Raw genomic sequence first — 16,155 nt, forward strand, 5'->3', positions numbered from 1 at the left:
TGATGGGCTAGGCAGGGATTTCTCACTCACTATCTATTGCTAACACACAGTGATTCATGCTGTTAAAACACTGCTAAGTGCCAAGAACTGTCTTAATCCAATTTATGGTCTGAAATTCTTATGGCACACATTTCCCAAGTCTGAATTGTATGTGTTAGAGAGGGGACATATAGCAAAAGAAGAAAAAAAAAAAAAAAACAAATAAACAACAGGTTGTTTAAGCTAAAACAGCCTTTGCCATCCTCTAGTCTAGTACTGGACTTTTCCAGCCGTGTATTACTGTGGTTCCACACAGGTCTCCATGCTGCCAGATGAATCAGCTCCTATCTGGTAATGAAGTATTACATGTATTAACTTACACAACATGTAAACATGACTGGCTAAGTCCTATCACATGTGTCCCAGAGGTTTATAGTGTAATTAGTCAGAGGAAAATTGAAAGTGAAACAAAACAGAACATTTATAGGCAGAAGAGGAAATAGGACAAGATGCAGAAGTGGAAAGGCCTAATATTCCTTCCCCCAACTAAGGCAGACACACATAAATAGTGAGAGAGTGAGTTCCCCTGCTCACTGGCCACCACTCATTTGCTGCATCTCTCTGGGACGTGCATCACCCCTGCAGGATGTGGGCAAAGGTACTGTCTTGTTTCCTTGCACTGTAATTCTCTCTTTAAGCTTTTGTATCCTTACTCCAAATGCTGCAGTTGGTGACCACCACACCATGGGAAATGGGGTCCACCTGCTTTAAACTGCTTGTAATTCTTCCTTGGGACAATCTTAATGCTTCACTGCAAGTGTGAGTGAGAACTTGTTTGTAATGGTGGGTACAATTCTGATCACTGTGGTGGTGTTTGCAGCGGTCCCAGGACAAAGGAAGAGATGAGAATCTTGACTCCATGTTTCAGAAGGCTGATTTATTATTTTATGATATATATTATGTTAAAAGAAAATTGTGTACTAAAATTATACTAAGAGAAAAGAGAAAAAATACATCTGAAAGCTAGCAAAAGAAAGGAATAGAATGATAATAAAATCTTGTGACTGACCAGAGAGTCTGAGACAGCCGGACTGTGACTGACCATTAATTAAAAACAACCACATAAGACCAATCAAAGATGAACCTGTTGCATTCTACAGCAGCAGATAATTATTGTTTACATTTCATTTCTGATGCTTCTCAGCTTCTCAGGATAAAAGATCCTATCAAAAAGATTTTTCATAAAATATATCCATGGCAGGTCACTATTGCTAGAGAAAGAGGAATGCAGTGTGAACAGTGCAATGAAAATATATGAGCATGGTAGGGCTGAGTCCATATTGCAGAGGAGACAACAGCAGAGTTTGGTTTGTTTACCTCAGCTAAATGAAGGCCAAAAGGCAACATCAACACTCTGTGTAGATATGTACAGGGGAGTAAAGGAAGGGCAATGAAGAGGGGAAATGAAAGGAGATAATTTCCAAAGAGAGAGAAGATAAATATTCACTACTGCCAGTATAAAAAAGAAATTGTTTCTTTTTTAGGTTGTAAATAATGTGTACCTCTACATATTATTTCTAATGATCCAGGAAGTGGGACATTTCTAATGGTCCAGGAAGGGAAGTTTGAGATCATTTTCTGAAACAGATACTAACAGCAGCTCACAGCCAAGAAGCAGGTTGAATTTGCATAATGGGTCATTGCTCAATAGGAGAGCAAAATAAATATATATAATTCCCAGATCAGCAGGATCCAGGAACAAGGAGCCGCTGCTTTTCAAAGAGGCAAGATCTTGTCTGGGAGAAAAGCTGGGACTCCAGCTGAGAGTAAATTCAATGGGAGCTGGGAGCTATGAGCAGTATGTGCAAGGTAGGGCTGCCAACTCCTGCCTTCTACTGAGCTCCAAGCTCAGCAAGATTTGGGATAGTAAGGCTACCAGTCAGGGAGATTAAATCTTGCCTTCTTGTGTGGTAGTGGGTGCACTGGCTTGAAATGCTACTCTCCCACTGATTTCAATACCAACAAGTAGGTGCCATGGGAAAGACAGATGTTTTTACTTCTGTTTGGGGGATGTGTGTGTGTGAATAGTCATTAGAGATGGAGATGAGATAGAGACGATAATCTTGCATAGTTATAGCACCTGCAGTGCATACTCTCAAGGGCTTGGGGAGAACAGAAGAAATAGAGACCAGAAAAGGATAATGATGAAAGCATAAGTAAATTATAAATAAGTGTCATTTCTCGGATTAAAAAGAGGAAGAATTCAAACCTTGGCTTTGCTGATGCAATTCATGTAAGCAGGGGTAGAAATGGCCAGTGTGCTAGACAATAGCCCAAAAACTGAAAGGATAAAAAAAGAGGAAAGAAAAAAAAAAAAAAAGAGGAAAGAAAATAGTGTTTACTTTAAATATAGAGAAATATCTACTTCTTCTTTTTCTTTATTTCTTCCCTTCCCAGACAGTTACAGGAAATTTTGCTAAGGTGATTCATGGTTTGAATGCAAATCAGTTGACAGATGAAGTAATTCAGAGAAGTAAGCGAATGATTCTGGATACTCTTGGAGTGGGGCTTCTGGGTACCAGCACTGAGGTCTTCCACAAAGTGGCACAGTACAGCAAGGTAAGCTGTCTGGCATTCATGGCACACCCTAAGGTTTAGCTTTAAGAAAGCAAGGGAAAACTTGGGCAATGAAAAGGAAATTTTGCCATGGTGAAATTCTTTCATGGATGGAAAGAGAGAAATTGTGTTCTTCCCACTGGAGACAGTGAAACTTCAGTGCTCAAATTACTTTCCACTCTGGATGGGCAAAAGCCTGTGTATCACTCTGTATGCTAAGATCCCCCTTACAAACACAGTCAGCTGAGAACCCCTTCCTTTCTTTCACCTATGATATCTTATTAAAAACATCAACAAAGTAAGCATCACTTATCACCAGCCCTTCAAATCAAGGAACTGTTAATGAGATGGGGAGCTAGGAGTGGGTTACTTGCAGTCCATAAAACATAATTGTCTGAGGTGCATTAGCTGTGCTTCTCCTCCAGTCTTGCTCTCCTCAAACTAGCAGAGTAATTGACCCTGAAAATAAGCCTTTCCCAGCACAGGAGTGCATCAATGAGGAGTTCTTCCCACTGTTTTATCATTCAGACCTGCCTGGGTGGACTTGTGCTCCAGAGCTCTGTGTGCCAGTTAGTCTCTTCCCACAGAGAATTCCCCCTTCCAAAACAGGGTAATTTATGCCCTTTTATTCAGTTTGCAGCACCAGGAGGCCATCTATCATTTACTCAGGCTCTTACTGACACACAGAAAACAAAACCCTTTAATGAGACATCTTCTCCAACAAGATTATGACAGTCCCATATAATTTAGGTTGGACTTGATGATCTCAGGGGTTTTTTCCAACCCAGCTGATTCTGTGATGCTGTCAATGGGTGGTTAGAAGGGGCATTCAGTGGCCAGAGTGTGAAGGTACTGAGTGCCAGGTGGGTGGTGTTGGTCTGCCCCCGAGCTCTGTTGGGTGGAATAGGACATAAGCCAACATAAAACTGACTTCCTTTTCAGACTTTCTGAAAAAACAATATTTTTCTCATAAAAGGGAGCAGTTATGTCCCCAGAGGACATGGTCTACTCTCAGTTACATCAGAGATACAATGCACATTTATCCTTAAGTTCAGGACTTTGAATTAATTTATGTCAATTTGTTTCAGATCTACAGCTCAGATTTATCCAGTACCATCTGGGGCCACTTGGATTTCCGACTGCCTCCTCTGTATGCAGCTTTTGTGAATGGAGTAGCTGTAAGGGATGCTCTTTTATTTGCTCTGAAATCATACAAATTGATGCCATTCTTGCTCTATAGAGAACAGAATGTCCCAAAAATGATAGCTTATTCTGAAGCCTGCTACAAAACTTTTCTAGATTATTCTCCTAATGTGATTCAACTTGCTTCCAATGAACTTAAGGTATAATATATGTATGATCCAGCTCAACAGCATCCCTTACATTTAATGTGGGACCTGGGGCTGTTGTCAAGTGTCAGAACTCTACATCTTACAACCTGGCAATCTTGTAGCAAGGCGACAACCTTGCTGTAGCTGCTTAAAAACGCACCCTCTAGTTCATTTCACTGGGATCTGAATTTCTTGCCAACTGGCAAAGTACAGTTACAGAAAAACACAGATGCACATATAGATACATACAGACATAATATCACAAGGCAACTTAATCTTCAGTTACACAGTTTCCAAAAGCCAGTGATATATTTTGGACATGCACTTTGTCATTAAAGCAATAACTGACTCCCCAGACATTTGTCTAAATTCAGATTGAGGCTGAAACCATTTGAAATTGAAAGATGCACAAGAGGTGGGGTAGACAAATTTGGCAATTATGCAAAACTAGGAAAGGTGACCAACCAAGGAAATGGTAATATTAAGCCTATTTAAATTAGTGTGACAACAATATCAGAGGTCCAATTTAACAGCTCATTTCCAATGTAGAGAAAATTACCTTGGAAATGAGATCTGGTACTGCTCAGCTCCTAGCAGCCCTTACGATATTCAGATCTGGCTGTTAGCATATATATGATCGGTTTGTCTCTTGGTCACAGGTCAATTTAAGCACTTACTGAAGACACCAGAACCACAGCTTACAGGGTATTGGCCACAACTTCCCTTATCCTGCACTGCAGGGCATCTTCCCAGATGGCATCAAAGGTTTTCAAGGCAAACATTGTGTTTTCTTCTATCTGTTTAGAAACAGTCCTCAAAAATGCAGAATCACAGTATAACAGGGCAAAACCTGACTGCTGGGGAGCCTGACCACCTTCCCAGTTTGCTCTGAGGGTGAGCAGATGTGAAAGTTCAGGTTTTTGAGGTGTTTTAGTATGCTAAATAAAAAAAATGCTGTCCCTGATGCTCTCAGGTCTTTGGGGGTTCTCAAAACTTCACAGGACGAAGGAATGTGTGTGACAAGGTGTGCATTACAGACACTGACTGCACTTTTGGGGACAATCTGCTGCCAGATCAGCAGCCATATGCCATGCTGGGAACACCTAAAACCTTCCTGAGCAGCTGGCCTCTGGGCATGAGAAAGAGAAGGCACGTCTTGGGACACTCTCTTGAGCCAAGCAGCTCATTCCACATTCACACTGTAGCTTTCTCCTACTCCCAGCAACTCCAGGATATCTGGTTTCTTGTGTGACAGGTCTTGTTTCAGTGTGCTTAAAATTCACAAAATAAAGCCTCCTGTACATTTTCAGGCTTGTGCCTCTTTACAGTAGATGGTTCCAGCAGAAAAATAGTTCTGATGATATAAATTCCATTTAGCAGTATTTAGCTGCTACAGTTTTATGGTGCAAGTCCTAATGGCAGCATCAGTTCCAGCACCGGGGAAGGAATTTCATTGTGTTTATATTTCATTATGTTTTGGGGAAAGAGAAAATTCATTGTTCACATGGTGGACCTAGAACAGCTGCTTTAATTATACCAGTCGAATGAAAGCAGAAACTGCAGAAAAAAGGAATCACTGTCACACCAGTTTCAGGCTGGTACAAGCTGAATTAGAATTATTCTTCTCTGAGGAAAGATCTCTGCTGCATTGCCACTTCTCAGACAGCCATGTTGGGAGTAAAGCTCTTTAAAAGACTTTTGAAATTTTTGCTTTCTAAGAAAGATCTAGTTCTCTGGAACTTTTTAATACCAGTTGCAGTAGTTTCATTTGACTGAGGCAACCTTGCAAAGTCAGAGTTTATTTCTAACATACCAATGCTTCTCTTTCCATTAGGTGCACTCAATGGACTTTGATGACACCTGGCATCCAGCCACACACCCATCTGGGGCTGTGCTCCCTGCATTGATTGCACTCTCAGAGGCCTTCCCTCAGAAGAAAAAAATCTCAGGTCTTGATCTGCTCTTAGCTTTCAATGTGGGAATCGAAGTGCAAGGCAGGTTGCTGCACTTCTCCAGAGAAGCCAGGAATATTCCAAGAAGGTACATAGAAAGGTTTAAAGTAGAAAATGGAGGTGTTTTTTTTATCAGTGCTAATATACATAATTAAATGTCAATTAATATACAGGTGGCACAGTTATTCATATTTCCTAAGCTGTTGGTTGGAAATTTTGGGAAGGCTCATCTTACACATAAATACATTTGATTCCTAACTCTGTACCTAATAGATTTTTTTTTAAAAGCATTGACTAATTCAGAATGAGGCAATGATCTCCCTACTTTGAATTTTTATAGATTTAGAATAATATATAAATTTAAATAATAATAAATATAACTTTATAATTGACTATAAATTTGCTTTAAACTATGAGCAGCACTAATGTTTCCATCAGTTTCTGGGAAGGACTTACTGCAAGCAACACTATTCCAGTTTTACTTTTTCCTGGGGAAATGTGATAACTCTCAGTTAGGCCCACATGTGAATGCTGAATGTATGTTTCTTTATGGTCCAATCCAGTTCCCATGGCAATGAATGAAAAGCTTTTCTAGATAGTGAATTTGGGTGAGTTTTTGAGATCTGGTAATGAAGACACTTTTGTTTTTCAGGTTTCACCCACCGGCTGTGGTTGGTACGATGGGGAGCGCAGCAGCTTGTGCTAAACTGCTAGCTCTTGACCAGCTGGAATGTAAAAATGCCTTGGCTATTGCTGCCTCCTATGCAGGTGCCCCACTGGCTAATGCAGCAACCCAAATAAAACCCCTCCATATTGGGAATGCTGCCAAGAATGGACTGGAAGCAGCTTGCTTAGCTTTACAGGGCCTTCAAGGAAACAAAGAGATCTTGGACATGGAGTCAGGGATGGGTGCCTTCTATACAGATTACAACCCACAGACTCTGCCAACCTTGCAGTCCTACCCATGGCTCTTGGACCAGCAAGATGTGGCCATCAAACGCTTTCCTGCTCATCTCGCAACACACTGGGTGGCTGATGCAGCGTCTTCTGTTAGGAGGAAGCTCGTGGAGAGCAGTGAGAGTTCGCTCCCCATTGATAAAATCGAGAAAGTCATTCTCAAAGTCCCTGAGGTCAAATACGTGAACAGACCCAGCCCAGCCTCAGAGCACGAAGCACGACACTCCTTCCAGTTTGTTGCGTGCTCAGCTTTGCTGGATGGCAGCATGTCAGTCCAGTCCTTCAGCAGTGAGAACATTCACCGGCCGGCCTTGAGGGAGCTCCTCTGCAAAACGCAGCTGGAGCACCCCCCTGACAACACACCCAGCTTTGACAGCCTGTACTGCCAAGTGAGCGTCACGCTTCGGGGCGGCAGCACCATCAGCGACCGCTGCGCTACCTTCTACGGGCACTGGAGGAAACCTCTGGAAAAGGAAGACTTGGAGAAAAAGTTTCAATCCAATGTGCTCAACATCCTGCCCACAGAAGCCATGGAAGGCATTATAGAGACTGTGTACAACCTGGAAAAAGTAGAGGACTGTTCTGTATTAAGTACATTTCTATCAGGACAGTCTGCTAGAGCACTTCCAGAGAAGCTGCGCTTCCTCTGAGCGTTCTGGCCAACAGCTACGTGCTCTTCACAAAGCCAATGCAAAATTCAGGACAAACTCTTACTTAGTGACTCAAGCACTTTTAAATAAGACTCCTGTAACACAAGAACCATATTCAGTTCAATGCTGTGGGTTTTGATTAGGTAAATAATTTGGTGTTTATGTGCCCAGCTTAGCCAGGCTGAACAGAAGATCCTGTGTTGGCACAGCTGACCCCAGCTATCTTTGTACCTCTAGAGGCAGAGCACTCACTGCTTGCTCACAGCACAAAAATCTCCCTGCTCCTCTGCCAAAAATCTGTTTTCTGCTTCTCCTAAATATCTCCAACAGGAAATCCAAACTCTGGAAGAGTAGGGAAGTCCTCTGTCTGTGAAAATCATCATGGTTAGAAGTAGAGAATGAAAACCTTTTCATAATTATTTCTGTAGATTTATCTCTACAAGCTCCTTGAAGAGGGAATCTGTTATGGCTGAGTGTTGACATTTATGCTAAAATAACCCAGCAGATGTAGGGAGGGGTAGCACTCCCTACTCTGCAGCATGTCATGTGTCACTGTAGCCATTGCTCTGGCACTGAGGCAGCAAAGGCCTGGGCCCAGCCTGATCACACGAATGCTGAGCTCGAGGGACAGCTCCACGCTCCTCACCATAAAGGCATTCTTGCCCTGTTCCACCTGCTGGCTGCTCTGTGGTGCAGGTCTGTTCCTGTTTCATTCCTGCCCGTTACACGAGACGCTGAGCAGGTGATGTCAGTGTAGGTTATTTCAGGCCCAGCAGAGTGTGGGCTGCACCACAATGGGCAGGAGTGACAGACCTGTGAGCACCAGAGCACTTCTTACCAACTCAGAGAAAACTCAGTGTCCACAGTGAACCCAGACCATGAATTCTGGGAATTTTTTGTTCCTCCAGGACTAGAAAGCCTTGCCAGACTGATCATCTAAGAGAAGCTGTCAAGCCTTTCTTCACATTTAGAAGATCAAAGCATGGTTTCTAATACATATAAAACTGTCTTCCTCAGGGCAATAAACAATGTATGCAAGAAAAAAAATTTCAAAATAAATCTCATTAATTTTACTAAATAAATCGGAAATTCCTTCATTTATTGGCGCAAAACTTGTGTATTTTGCACATGCAATGCATTCATTTGTGCTGCATCTTGGTTTATAAAGTTCGTTTACCTAGGGGCTCTGCAAAAATTTTGGAAGTCCATCAGTAATACCTGCTTAAAGACTTGCAAGGGGAAAAAAGAACCCAAATAACCACATTCTTTTATTATTCTCCTCTGATTAGAAATCAGAATTGAATTATTCACCTATAGTGATGGTAAACAGACTCATTTACAGCTACTTCACTTGTAATTGCAGCTGGGTACATTGCAATTGCTATTGCAGCTGAATACATTTGGATTCATTAACAAAAAAAAAAAAACCCAAAGGAACTCCCCCATCACCTTCAATATATGGTTTCTATTTTAAAAGAGAAATAAATAGGTTAAATTCAGCAGTAACTATCTGATGTATTAAATATTAAAAAACACCCCACCAAACAAACCAGGAACTGTGAAGTTTAGCAGTTGCATCATTTTATTTATTCAATCTAAGGAAGCTAAATGTTCATGCTTAGCTACACTGATTTTCTTGGAGAAGTCTGTACACTCCTAGTCAGGCAAGCTTCAGGACTTCTTGTACCATTGTTCCAATTCCGTCAAAGATTTCATGCAGAGGAGCTTTGCACATGAAAGCACAGGTAGTAACTATTTTATTGGCTTTATCCACATGGGATTCATTTACATTTTTGCAAATGTGCTTACATCCAAGCTCTGCTATAGCAGATGCCGTTTCAGCGTCAGGAAATCTGTAAACAAAAAGACTTTAATTAACATAAAGGAATGATACAGCCATAAAATTCTGCACACGTAACTTGAATGAGAGAACTACAATATCTGCATGAGTCTTTAACTGATGATGACAAGGGAGTTAGAGGCTGCTATGATCAGATTTTCCTATCCCCTATGGACACATCAAGTGATCTAATACCTTTGAAAACAAGGTCTGAAATATGGAGACACAATATGTCAGGAGGTACAATACTTTTTAATAATCTTTCCATAAGTTTGGAAGATGATACCAAGTGCAGCCATAACTGATCTTTAAAAGGTTGAGAGAAGCCAGCTGAACTTGCAACCTTTTCCAACCCCTCCATGCAAGGTGTTCCTCTGGGATCTCCAGAGATTTTGATTTTTCCCCCCTTCTGATAAGGAAGAAACAGATGCAATCTGTTCTGAACAGAATCTCCCACTATGGCTGCTGATAAATTTAATTCAGAAGTTTTATTGGGAGTTGACAGTTCTTGAAGCAGTACTGCTTTCTGCCAGGCCTTGTTCTCATCTCCCTCCCCTAAAGTGGCCCCAAACCACTACCACCAGAAAAACTTTATTAAAAATCCCTGTTTTAGCAGTTGGACTCACCCATCCTAGAGGACTTTTCCAACCTAAACAATTCTATGGTATCTCAGATCAGTGTATACCTGGTTGTAGCATCACAAGTCACCTGACCTCAAGGATTCACTCTGTCTGCCCTGAGAGTTCTGCGCCTACTACTATTATTCTCCTGAAAACTGTCACTAATTTTTCTAAAAAGTAACTAAAGAAACTTTTGCTCAGAAGCCTATCCATTTGCTAATCTTAATTCCAATGAAAATCATCTCCATCCATTTCCTTCTTACCTTCCATCTACGTTTTTATCCTGACCAACTGTAACCTCACAGCCAGGAAAGACTTTGGCTGCCAGAACTGGTGATATGCAGCACAAACCAATGGGCTTTTTAGCACTGTGGAAGGCCTGGAGTGTGGAGTTCACATGCTCGTTGACAGTACAGTTCTTGCCATCTACAGCCCAGGAACACAGATTCTTTGCTACACCAAAACCACCTAAGGAAGAAAACAAACCAAAACCAAAAAGCTCAAATATAAGGCACTGCTAAAAGCTATTAAATTTGATGTAGCACACACCAAACAGAAGCTCTTTTTTACAACATAATCTTGGTATCAGTGGGACTGTTAAGTCACTGTACTGAAAGGCTTACAATGTCACTGTAACCTGTAAACAATGGATTTACAATGTTAAAAGTTTAGCTGTGCACTCTTTTATACCATGCAGGTTATATGCATGCCAGAAAGCTTAACCTTGTTTCAAAAAGTAACAACTAGACAAAGAGGAAACGTCACATTCTCCTGCACTCAATAAAGAAGAGGGACTACTAGTTAAAAGCACAAGTATGGAAGTAATGCAAACAGTGATTTGACCCTCTATAGTAATGAACTCTCAAGTTTTATTTTTATGCTTAAGCAATTATAGAAGAGCTGTTCTTCTTCCCTAGAACTACTTTTCAACTTAAAAAAGTTGAAAACATTAACACAATAAAAAAACCATTAGGGATTTTACATAAAATAGACATTATAACATATGGTATTCTAAGACAAAAAACCTTGTAAATGATAACATAATTTCCTATTAAAAATAGTGCTGATTTGTCTTTCTATAAATTAGTTTTAACAATTCTTTATATACATTTAATCGTCATTTAATTGCATAAGCAGATTGTATTTTACAGCTCCTTTGTCTGCTGGATTTATAACCATCAGAATACTCAAAGTAAGGTTATTCCACATGGAATGTGCACAGCATCAACTTTTCTCCAATAAGCATAAAGAAATTTCCACAAGTACTTGGGCAGACATCAAGAAGCTTTGCATTTTTAATATTTTTCCTTTCCCGGTTTGCTCACTTTCAAGTGTTATCTGAAATCTCTGAGGTAAGATTTTAATTTTCAAACTAAATAGGGTTTATTTCCCTCTAACAGTTACTACAGCAATCCCCCCGGGCCTGGGTTATAACAGCATGAAATTAATGTGGAAAACATCTGTGAGCCTCTATTTGCTCCTGATCAGCCCTGACATCAACTGCTCACAGTGCAGGCAGAATTGTTTCTCTGTGTTATACACACGCTCCCTCTGCTGGCCTTACAGCAGTGTGAAAACTCCAAAATTAACAGGCCCAATCATGAAGGCAGTATTTAACAGTACTATGAATATTCTGGAAACAGATCTTCAGCAAATCATGATTTTCTCGTGATGCTCCAGCTTCTTCATTTCTAAAAATGATTACAATTACCTCTGTCTGGAATGAAATTTTGTGGTCTCTAAATGAAAAATTATCCATAAACATGTTTAGTACAACTCGATCAGCAGCTGAGTGGATACATAATTAAAACAGAATGTACTCCCATCTGACATGGAACATCATCTATTTGGAAACCTGCTATTCTGCCAACATTTTCAGAGGCCCTGAAATTAAGGCATTGCCCTGTAACTGAGTTCTGACCCTATTTTTGTACTCTGGTCAGAATTCTTGTCCATACATAAGTAGTGAAGTTTTCACAATATTCAGTAAGAAGGAATGGTGGGATGCATAACTTAATACCAAGAGAACACTCTGGCATTTTAACTTAAGTGAACTATGCATCAATAAATATATTGAGTTAAAAAAATCACAATTTTCTTTTGAAAGATGAGCTCAGCTGGTCAGAGCATGGTGCTAATAACACCAAGGTTGTGGGCTCAACCCCTGTGTGGGCCATTCACTTAAGAGTTGGACTCAATGATCCTTGTGGGCCTTCCAACACAGAGTATTTTGTGATTTTGTGATACCTACCAGGGAAAATGACAGCATCAAATTCACTAGCTTTCAGTTCAGCCAAATCCTGAATGTTTCCCCTTGCCAACCTGGCACTTTCAACTAACACATTTCTCTTCTCTTCTGCTGGACTTCCTTTTAGGTGATTGACTACATCCCTTTGCTCAATATTGGGGGCAAATATCTTCACCTAGGAAGAGAGATGAAGCAATTTTGTGAATGTAAATAAAACTCATACATATTTGTCACAATAAAGATCATTTAATGAAAATAGGTTTTGTCCCTGAAGCCTCTTATCTAAGTCAAGCAAATTCCACAGGATGAATCTAGCACATTAAATATCTAAAGCAACATATGATATATTAGGATGGGTAAACACAGGCATTATTCCCATCCTATTACTGCAGCATTCTGACAGGAGAGTATTCTTATGCCAATATCAAGCTTACTGATTTTGCCAAGGCAGATAAACCCAAGGACAAGCAGGACACCGCAATTTATACCAGCAGCCCAACTGGACATGCAGCTGACTTTGAAGAAAGGTTGCTCTTAACTGTTATGGGATGGAAGTGCTACAAACGTTTGACATAAAAAAGTTAAAGATGCAAATTTTACAAGCATTTCTAGAGCAAACATTAAGAGTTACCAGCTGTCCTAAAACACCAGCAGCAGAAAGCAAGACCAAAACACAGGAGAACCGATTTTGGTTAGACACAAAAGGTGGACAGTGCATCAGAACACAAAGCCCTGTGACAGGGGTACCACAGGGGCTGCACCACGGTGTCTGTTTTGAAGCTTCCTTTGCAGACTTCTCCGAGACGACAATTTTGTGCTAAATATGAGGGTGCTGTTGTTACCATCAGACACCTGAGCACAGCTACACACAGACAGTGACCAGCTTCTGCCACCTGAAGCCACAGATGGGACCAAAGCACACCACTACGTCCTGGCCCAGGCTTCTCTGACAAGTCCCAGCTTACCAAAGAGAGCCCAGAAACTGTGAGCAGAAAGCAAGCAGGTAATCCCCAGTGAGGGCTGCAAAAGCAATCAGAAGGAAGATAAAGACTTTTAACCCATCCTCATCTCCCTGTGCCCAGAAGAGAAGGACAGGTCTCCAGCTTCTCCTTGCTCCTGGCTTCACAGGATCAAAGAATTCTAAGGGCTGGAAGGGACTTCTGGAGATCACCCAGTCCAAGCCCCCTGACCAGGCAGGGTTACCTAGAACAGGCTCCACAAGAATGCATCCAGGTGGGTTTTGGATATTTTCACAGACAGAGACTCCACAGCTTCCCTGGGCAGCCTGTTCCCATGCTCTGCCACCCTCAATGTAAAGAAGTTCCTCCTCATGTTGAGATGAAACTCCTTGTGGTTTAGTTTATGGCCATTGCTCCTTCTCCTGTCACTGGGCACCATTAAAAAGAGTCTGGCACTGTTGCCCACAAAATTGGATTCATTACCTGGTGTGTGACAAGCAAATAATTACACATCAAGAGAGACATTGATCATTTATTTCAGAGTCATGCAAGCCTGGGTGTTCGGTGGTATTCCACAAATCAAGCACACCCACTGGAGCTTTTGTGCCATTGTCTATACAGGGAAATTCAGAGAACTCTCCACATGAAGCCCCTCTTTTACAATTGGTTGATCACAGCCAAACAAGTTTTGTATCTCCAGTTAACTTCTACACAGGCTCAGGGGAACAGCCCTCACCTGGGCAGGGCTGTCTTTGACTCTTAGTATAGTAACTTAATTGTATCAATGAAACCCCTTTTCAGTCTTGTGTCCAGCTGCTTGTGCAACCTGAACTCCTGTCAGGGAGCCAGGCAGGCCTTTGGAGGGTTTGAAAATTTGAAAAATGCGTATTTTATGACTGGCTTTTTGCAAATATTAAAATGAGTATTATATGTGTTATGTTAGAAAGTTATGCTGTTCTAATTTTCTTAAGTAGTGTGTTAAATATAGTTTTAGGTAATAACATGATGTTATAAAAGAAACTAAGATACTTTTTTTAAAGAAAGGACTCGCACCAAGATAGCAGCCACAAGACACCTAAATCTTTCAGAGAAAAATAATTTACTGCTCCCTTATCAGAAGAAACGAACTTTTTCCCATCTCGCTCAGGCCTGAAGACGCCGTTAGGATTAAGAAGAAGAAGCTGACACTGACCAGACAGAATCCTGTTTGAATGGAATTCATGCATCATGTATGAAGTGTATGAATATGCAATAGGCTGTTGTTTTTAAGGGTTAATCCTCTGTTAACGAGTGGGTATCTACCGGGTGTTATTTTGCCCAGAAATAGGTACCCGGACGTCCGTAACTGTTTGTTTTTATTGTCTCATATTGTCCTAATCCAAATCGTCCAAATTATTATTACTTTAATTATGTCGCTATTTTTATAACCATTTTATTATTAACAAACTTTTAAAAATTTAAACACAAGTGACTGGCGTTTTTCACAGAGGGGAATGAATAAAACAGGAGGAGGGGGGCAACATAAAGAGAGAGGTTATGGCTGAATGGGCTTTGTAGGGTGCAGGGGCGGCGCAGGGAGCACCGCAAACCGGGAGGGGCTCCTGTCCCACGGAGAGGGGACTCTCGGCTGCTGTGTCGCATGCACACACACAGACAGACACACAGACACAGACAGACACATACACACACCCCCACACCCCGCCGCCCCCGCTACCTCCGCGCCGCCGCGGCTCAGGTGCACCAGCGCCGCCGAGGCCTCGTGAATCTCGCTGCCATCGAAGACGCCGCAGCCGGCGAGCACCAGCGCCACCCGCTTGCCCATGGCAGCCGCCCCTCAGGCCCGGCAAGGAGCTGCGCCAGGCGGCGGGCCCGGGCCTGGCACCACGGTCCCGGTCCGGTCCCTGGTCTTTCTCCTCCTCCTCCTGCCGCGCCTGCGCCGCCGTCTCCACCTTCCGCCGGCATACGGGCGGGCCGGGCGGCAAATAAATGAGGAAGTCTAGAGAGGAAAGGGCATGTGTCTCTAGTTTTAAACAGAACACATTTTAGAGCTCAGACATATTTTCGGCCCCACGGCTGGCCTAGCCTGCGCCCTGCAGCAGGGCAGTGACGGGCGGGTGCCGCACGGTGACCTCGGTGCGCTGCAGAACCCTGTCGCTGGTCCCGAAAGTGCTGGGGCCTCGCTGAGCCTCAGGGGGTGCCTGTGAGGTGGGCTTTGTTTGCTGGGTTTGTTTTGCACGTAGGGCTATAATTGTGTAATGCAAATCGGCTTCCAAATTGCTTTGAAAGCCAAAGAAAAAAAGTAGAGTTCAGTAAGGGGCCTGCGGTACTGCTGGGTCCTGATGCTGTTTGTTTCAGTGACCCCACCTAAGCCTTTTTTCTCCCTCAACCTCATGCCTGGTTTTAAGGAGCTGCTCCACTTTATCAGGGAAAACTGAGCTATTTTAGCAAACGAAACTTTCTTTCCACTTATTCCCTTAGGGCATTGCTTTAGTGAACCAAAAAGGAAAGAATACATCCCATGTCTCCTCTTTAGGACTGTGCACACGAATGCCACACCAGGCATCACCTGCATTGAATTTCACAAAGATCTCTCAGCTCTTGGTCCTTTGTTTTTCAAGAGCTGCCTCTCTTATAAGAAGAAGCTTGTGTTTAATAATGAAAACTTACTCTTCTACTGAACCAGAGGACTGAAAAGCTAGATCTTGTAGAAAAATTAGAGTGTCTTCCAAAAATTTGGAGTATGGGTTTTCTGCAGAGGACATGAGAGTGAGCAGTCTGGGCAGAACAAAAACAACATTTGAAAGCAGAGCCTTTTCCTGCAGCAAAATGCATTCAGTTGAATACTGATTGGTTGGGAGTCTGTGTGGCATGGTGGACAGGGAGATTCTGGAACAGGGCAGGGCCAGGATAGAGAAATTCCCTGCTGAAGGGCAGACTCCTGTCTGCTGGGCAGTGTTTACTCCAAATGGGTGTAGGGCTTCAGCTCAGCCTACACCACAGCCC

General features: G+C 42.2%; 2 protein-coding genes across 2 annotated transcripts; one reads left to right on the top strand and one right to left on the bottom strand.

The window, feature by feature from the left end:
• Positions 1 to 582: 582 nt before the first annotated feature.
• Positions 583 to 8,747, top strand: ACOD1 (aconitate decarboxylase 1). Its single transcript, XM_059493866.1, has 5 exons — positions 583 to 637; positions 2,437 to 2,598; positions 3,684 to 3,773; positions 5,761 to 5,966; positions 6,531 to 8,747. The coding sequence occupies exons 1-5, from the start codon at positions 626 to 628 to the stop codon at positions 7,483 to 7,485; spliced, it is 1,425 nt and encodes a 474-aa protein (XP_059349849.1). The 5' UTR covers positions 583 to 625; the 3' UTR covers positions 7,486 to 8,747.
• Positions 8,748 to 9,049: 302 nt separating this feature from the next.
• On the bottom strand, positions 9,050 to 15,114 carry LOC132087535 (glutamine amidotransferase-like class 1 domain-containing protein 3, mitochondrial). Its single transcript, XM_059493867.1, has 4 exons — positions 14,867 to 15,114; positions 12,197 to 12,368; positions 10,209 to 10,413; positions 9,050 to 9,338 (listed from the first exon to the last, which is right to left on the bottom strand). Exons 1-4 carry the CDS (start codon positions 14,972 to 14,974, stop codon positions 9,146 to 9,148), a joined length of 678 nt encoding a protein of 225 aa, XP_059349850.1. The 5' UTR covers positions 14,975 to 15,114; the 3' UTR covers positions 9,050 to 9,145.
• Positions 15,115 to 16,155: the final 1,041 nt, after the last annotated feature.

This window comes from Ammospiza nelsoni, chromosome 2 (assembly GCF_027579445.1).
Source record: "Ammospiza nelsoni isolate bAmmNel1 chromosome 2, bAmmNel1.pri, whole genome shotgun sequence".
NCBI classification, from domain to species: domain Eukaryota; kingdom Metazoa; phylum Chordata; class Aves; order Passeriformes; family Passerellidae; genus Ammospiza; species Ammospiza nelsoni.

Coding starts and splice junctions, on each gene's coding strand:
- ACOD1 (XM_059493866.1), top strand. Junction 3,774..5,760: donor CTTTTGTGAATGGAGTAGCT/GTAAGGGATGCT, acceptor TCTTTCCATTAG/GTGCACTCAATGGACTTTGA. Junction 5,967..6,530: donor GCCAGGAATATTCCAAGAAG/GTACATAGAAAG, acceptor TTTGTTTTTCAG/GTTTCACCCACCGGCTGTGG.
- LOC132087535 (XM_059493867.1), bottom strand. CDS start 14,974: ATGGGCAAGCGGGTGGCGCTGGTGCTCGCCGGCTGCGGCGTCTTCGAT. Junction 12,369..14,866: donor TGAGCCGCGGCGGCGCGGAG/GTAGCGGGGGCG, acceptor CTCTCTTCCTAG/GTGAAGATATTTGCCCCCAA. Junction 9,339..10,208: donor GATAAAAACGTAGATGGAAG/GTAAGAAGGAAA, acceptor TTTTGTTTACAG/ATTTCCTGACGCTGAAACGG.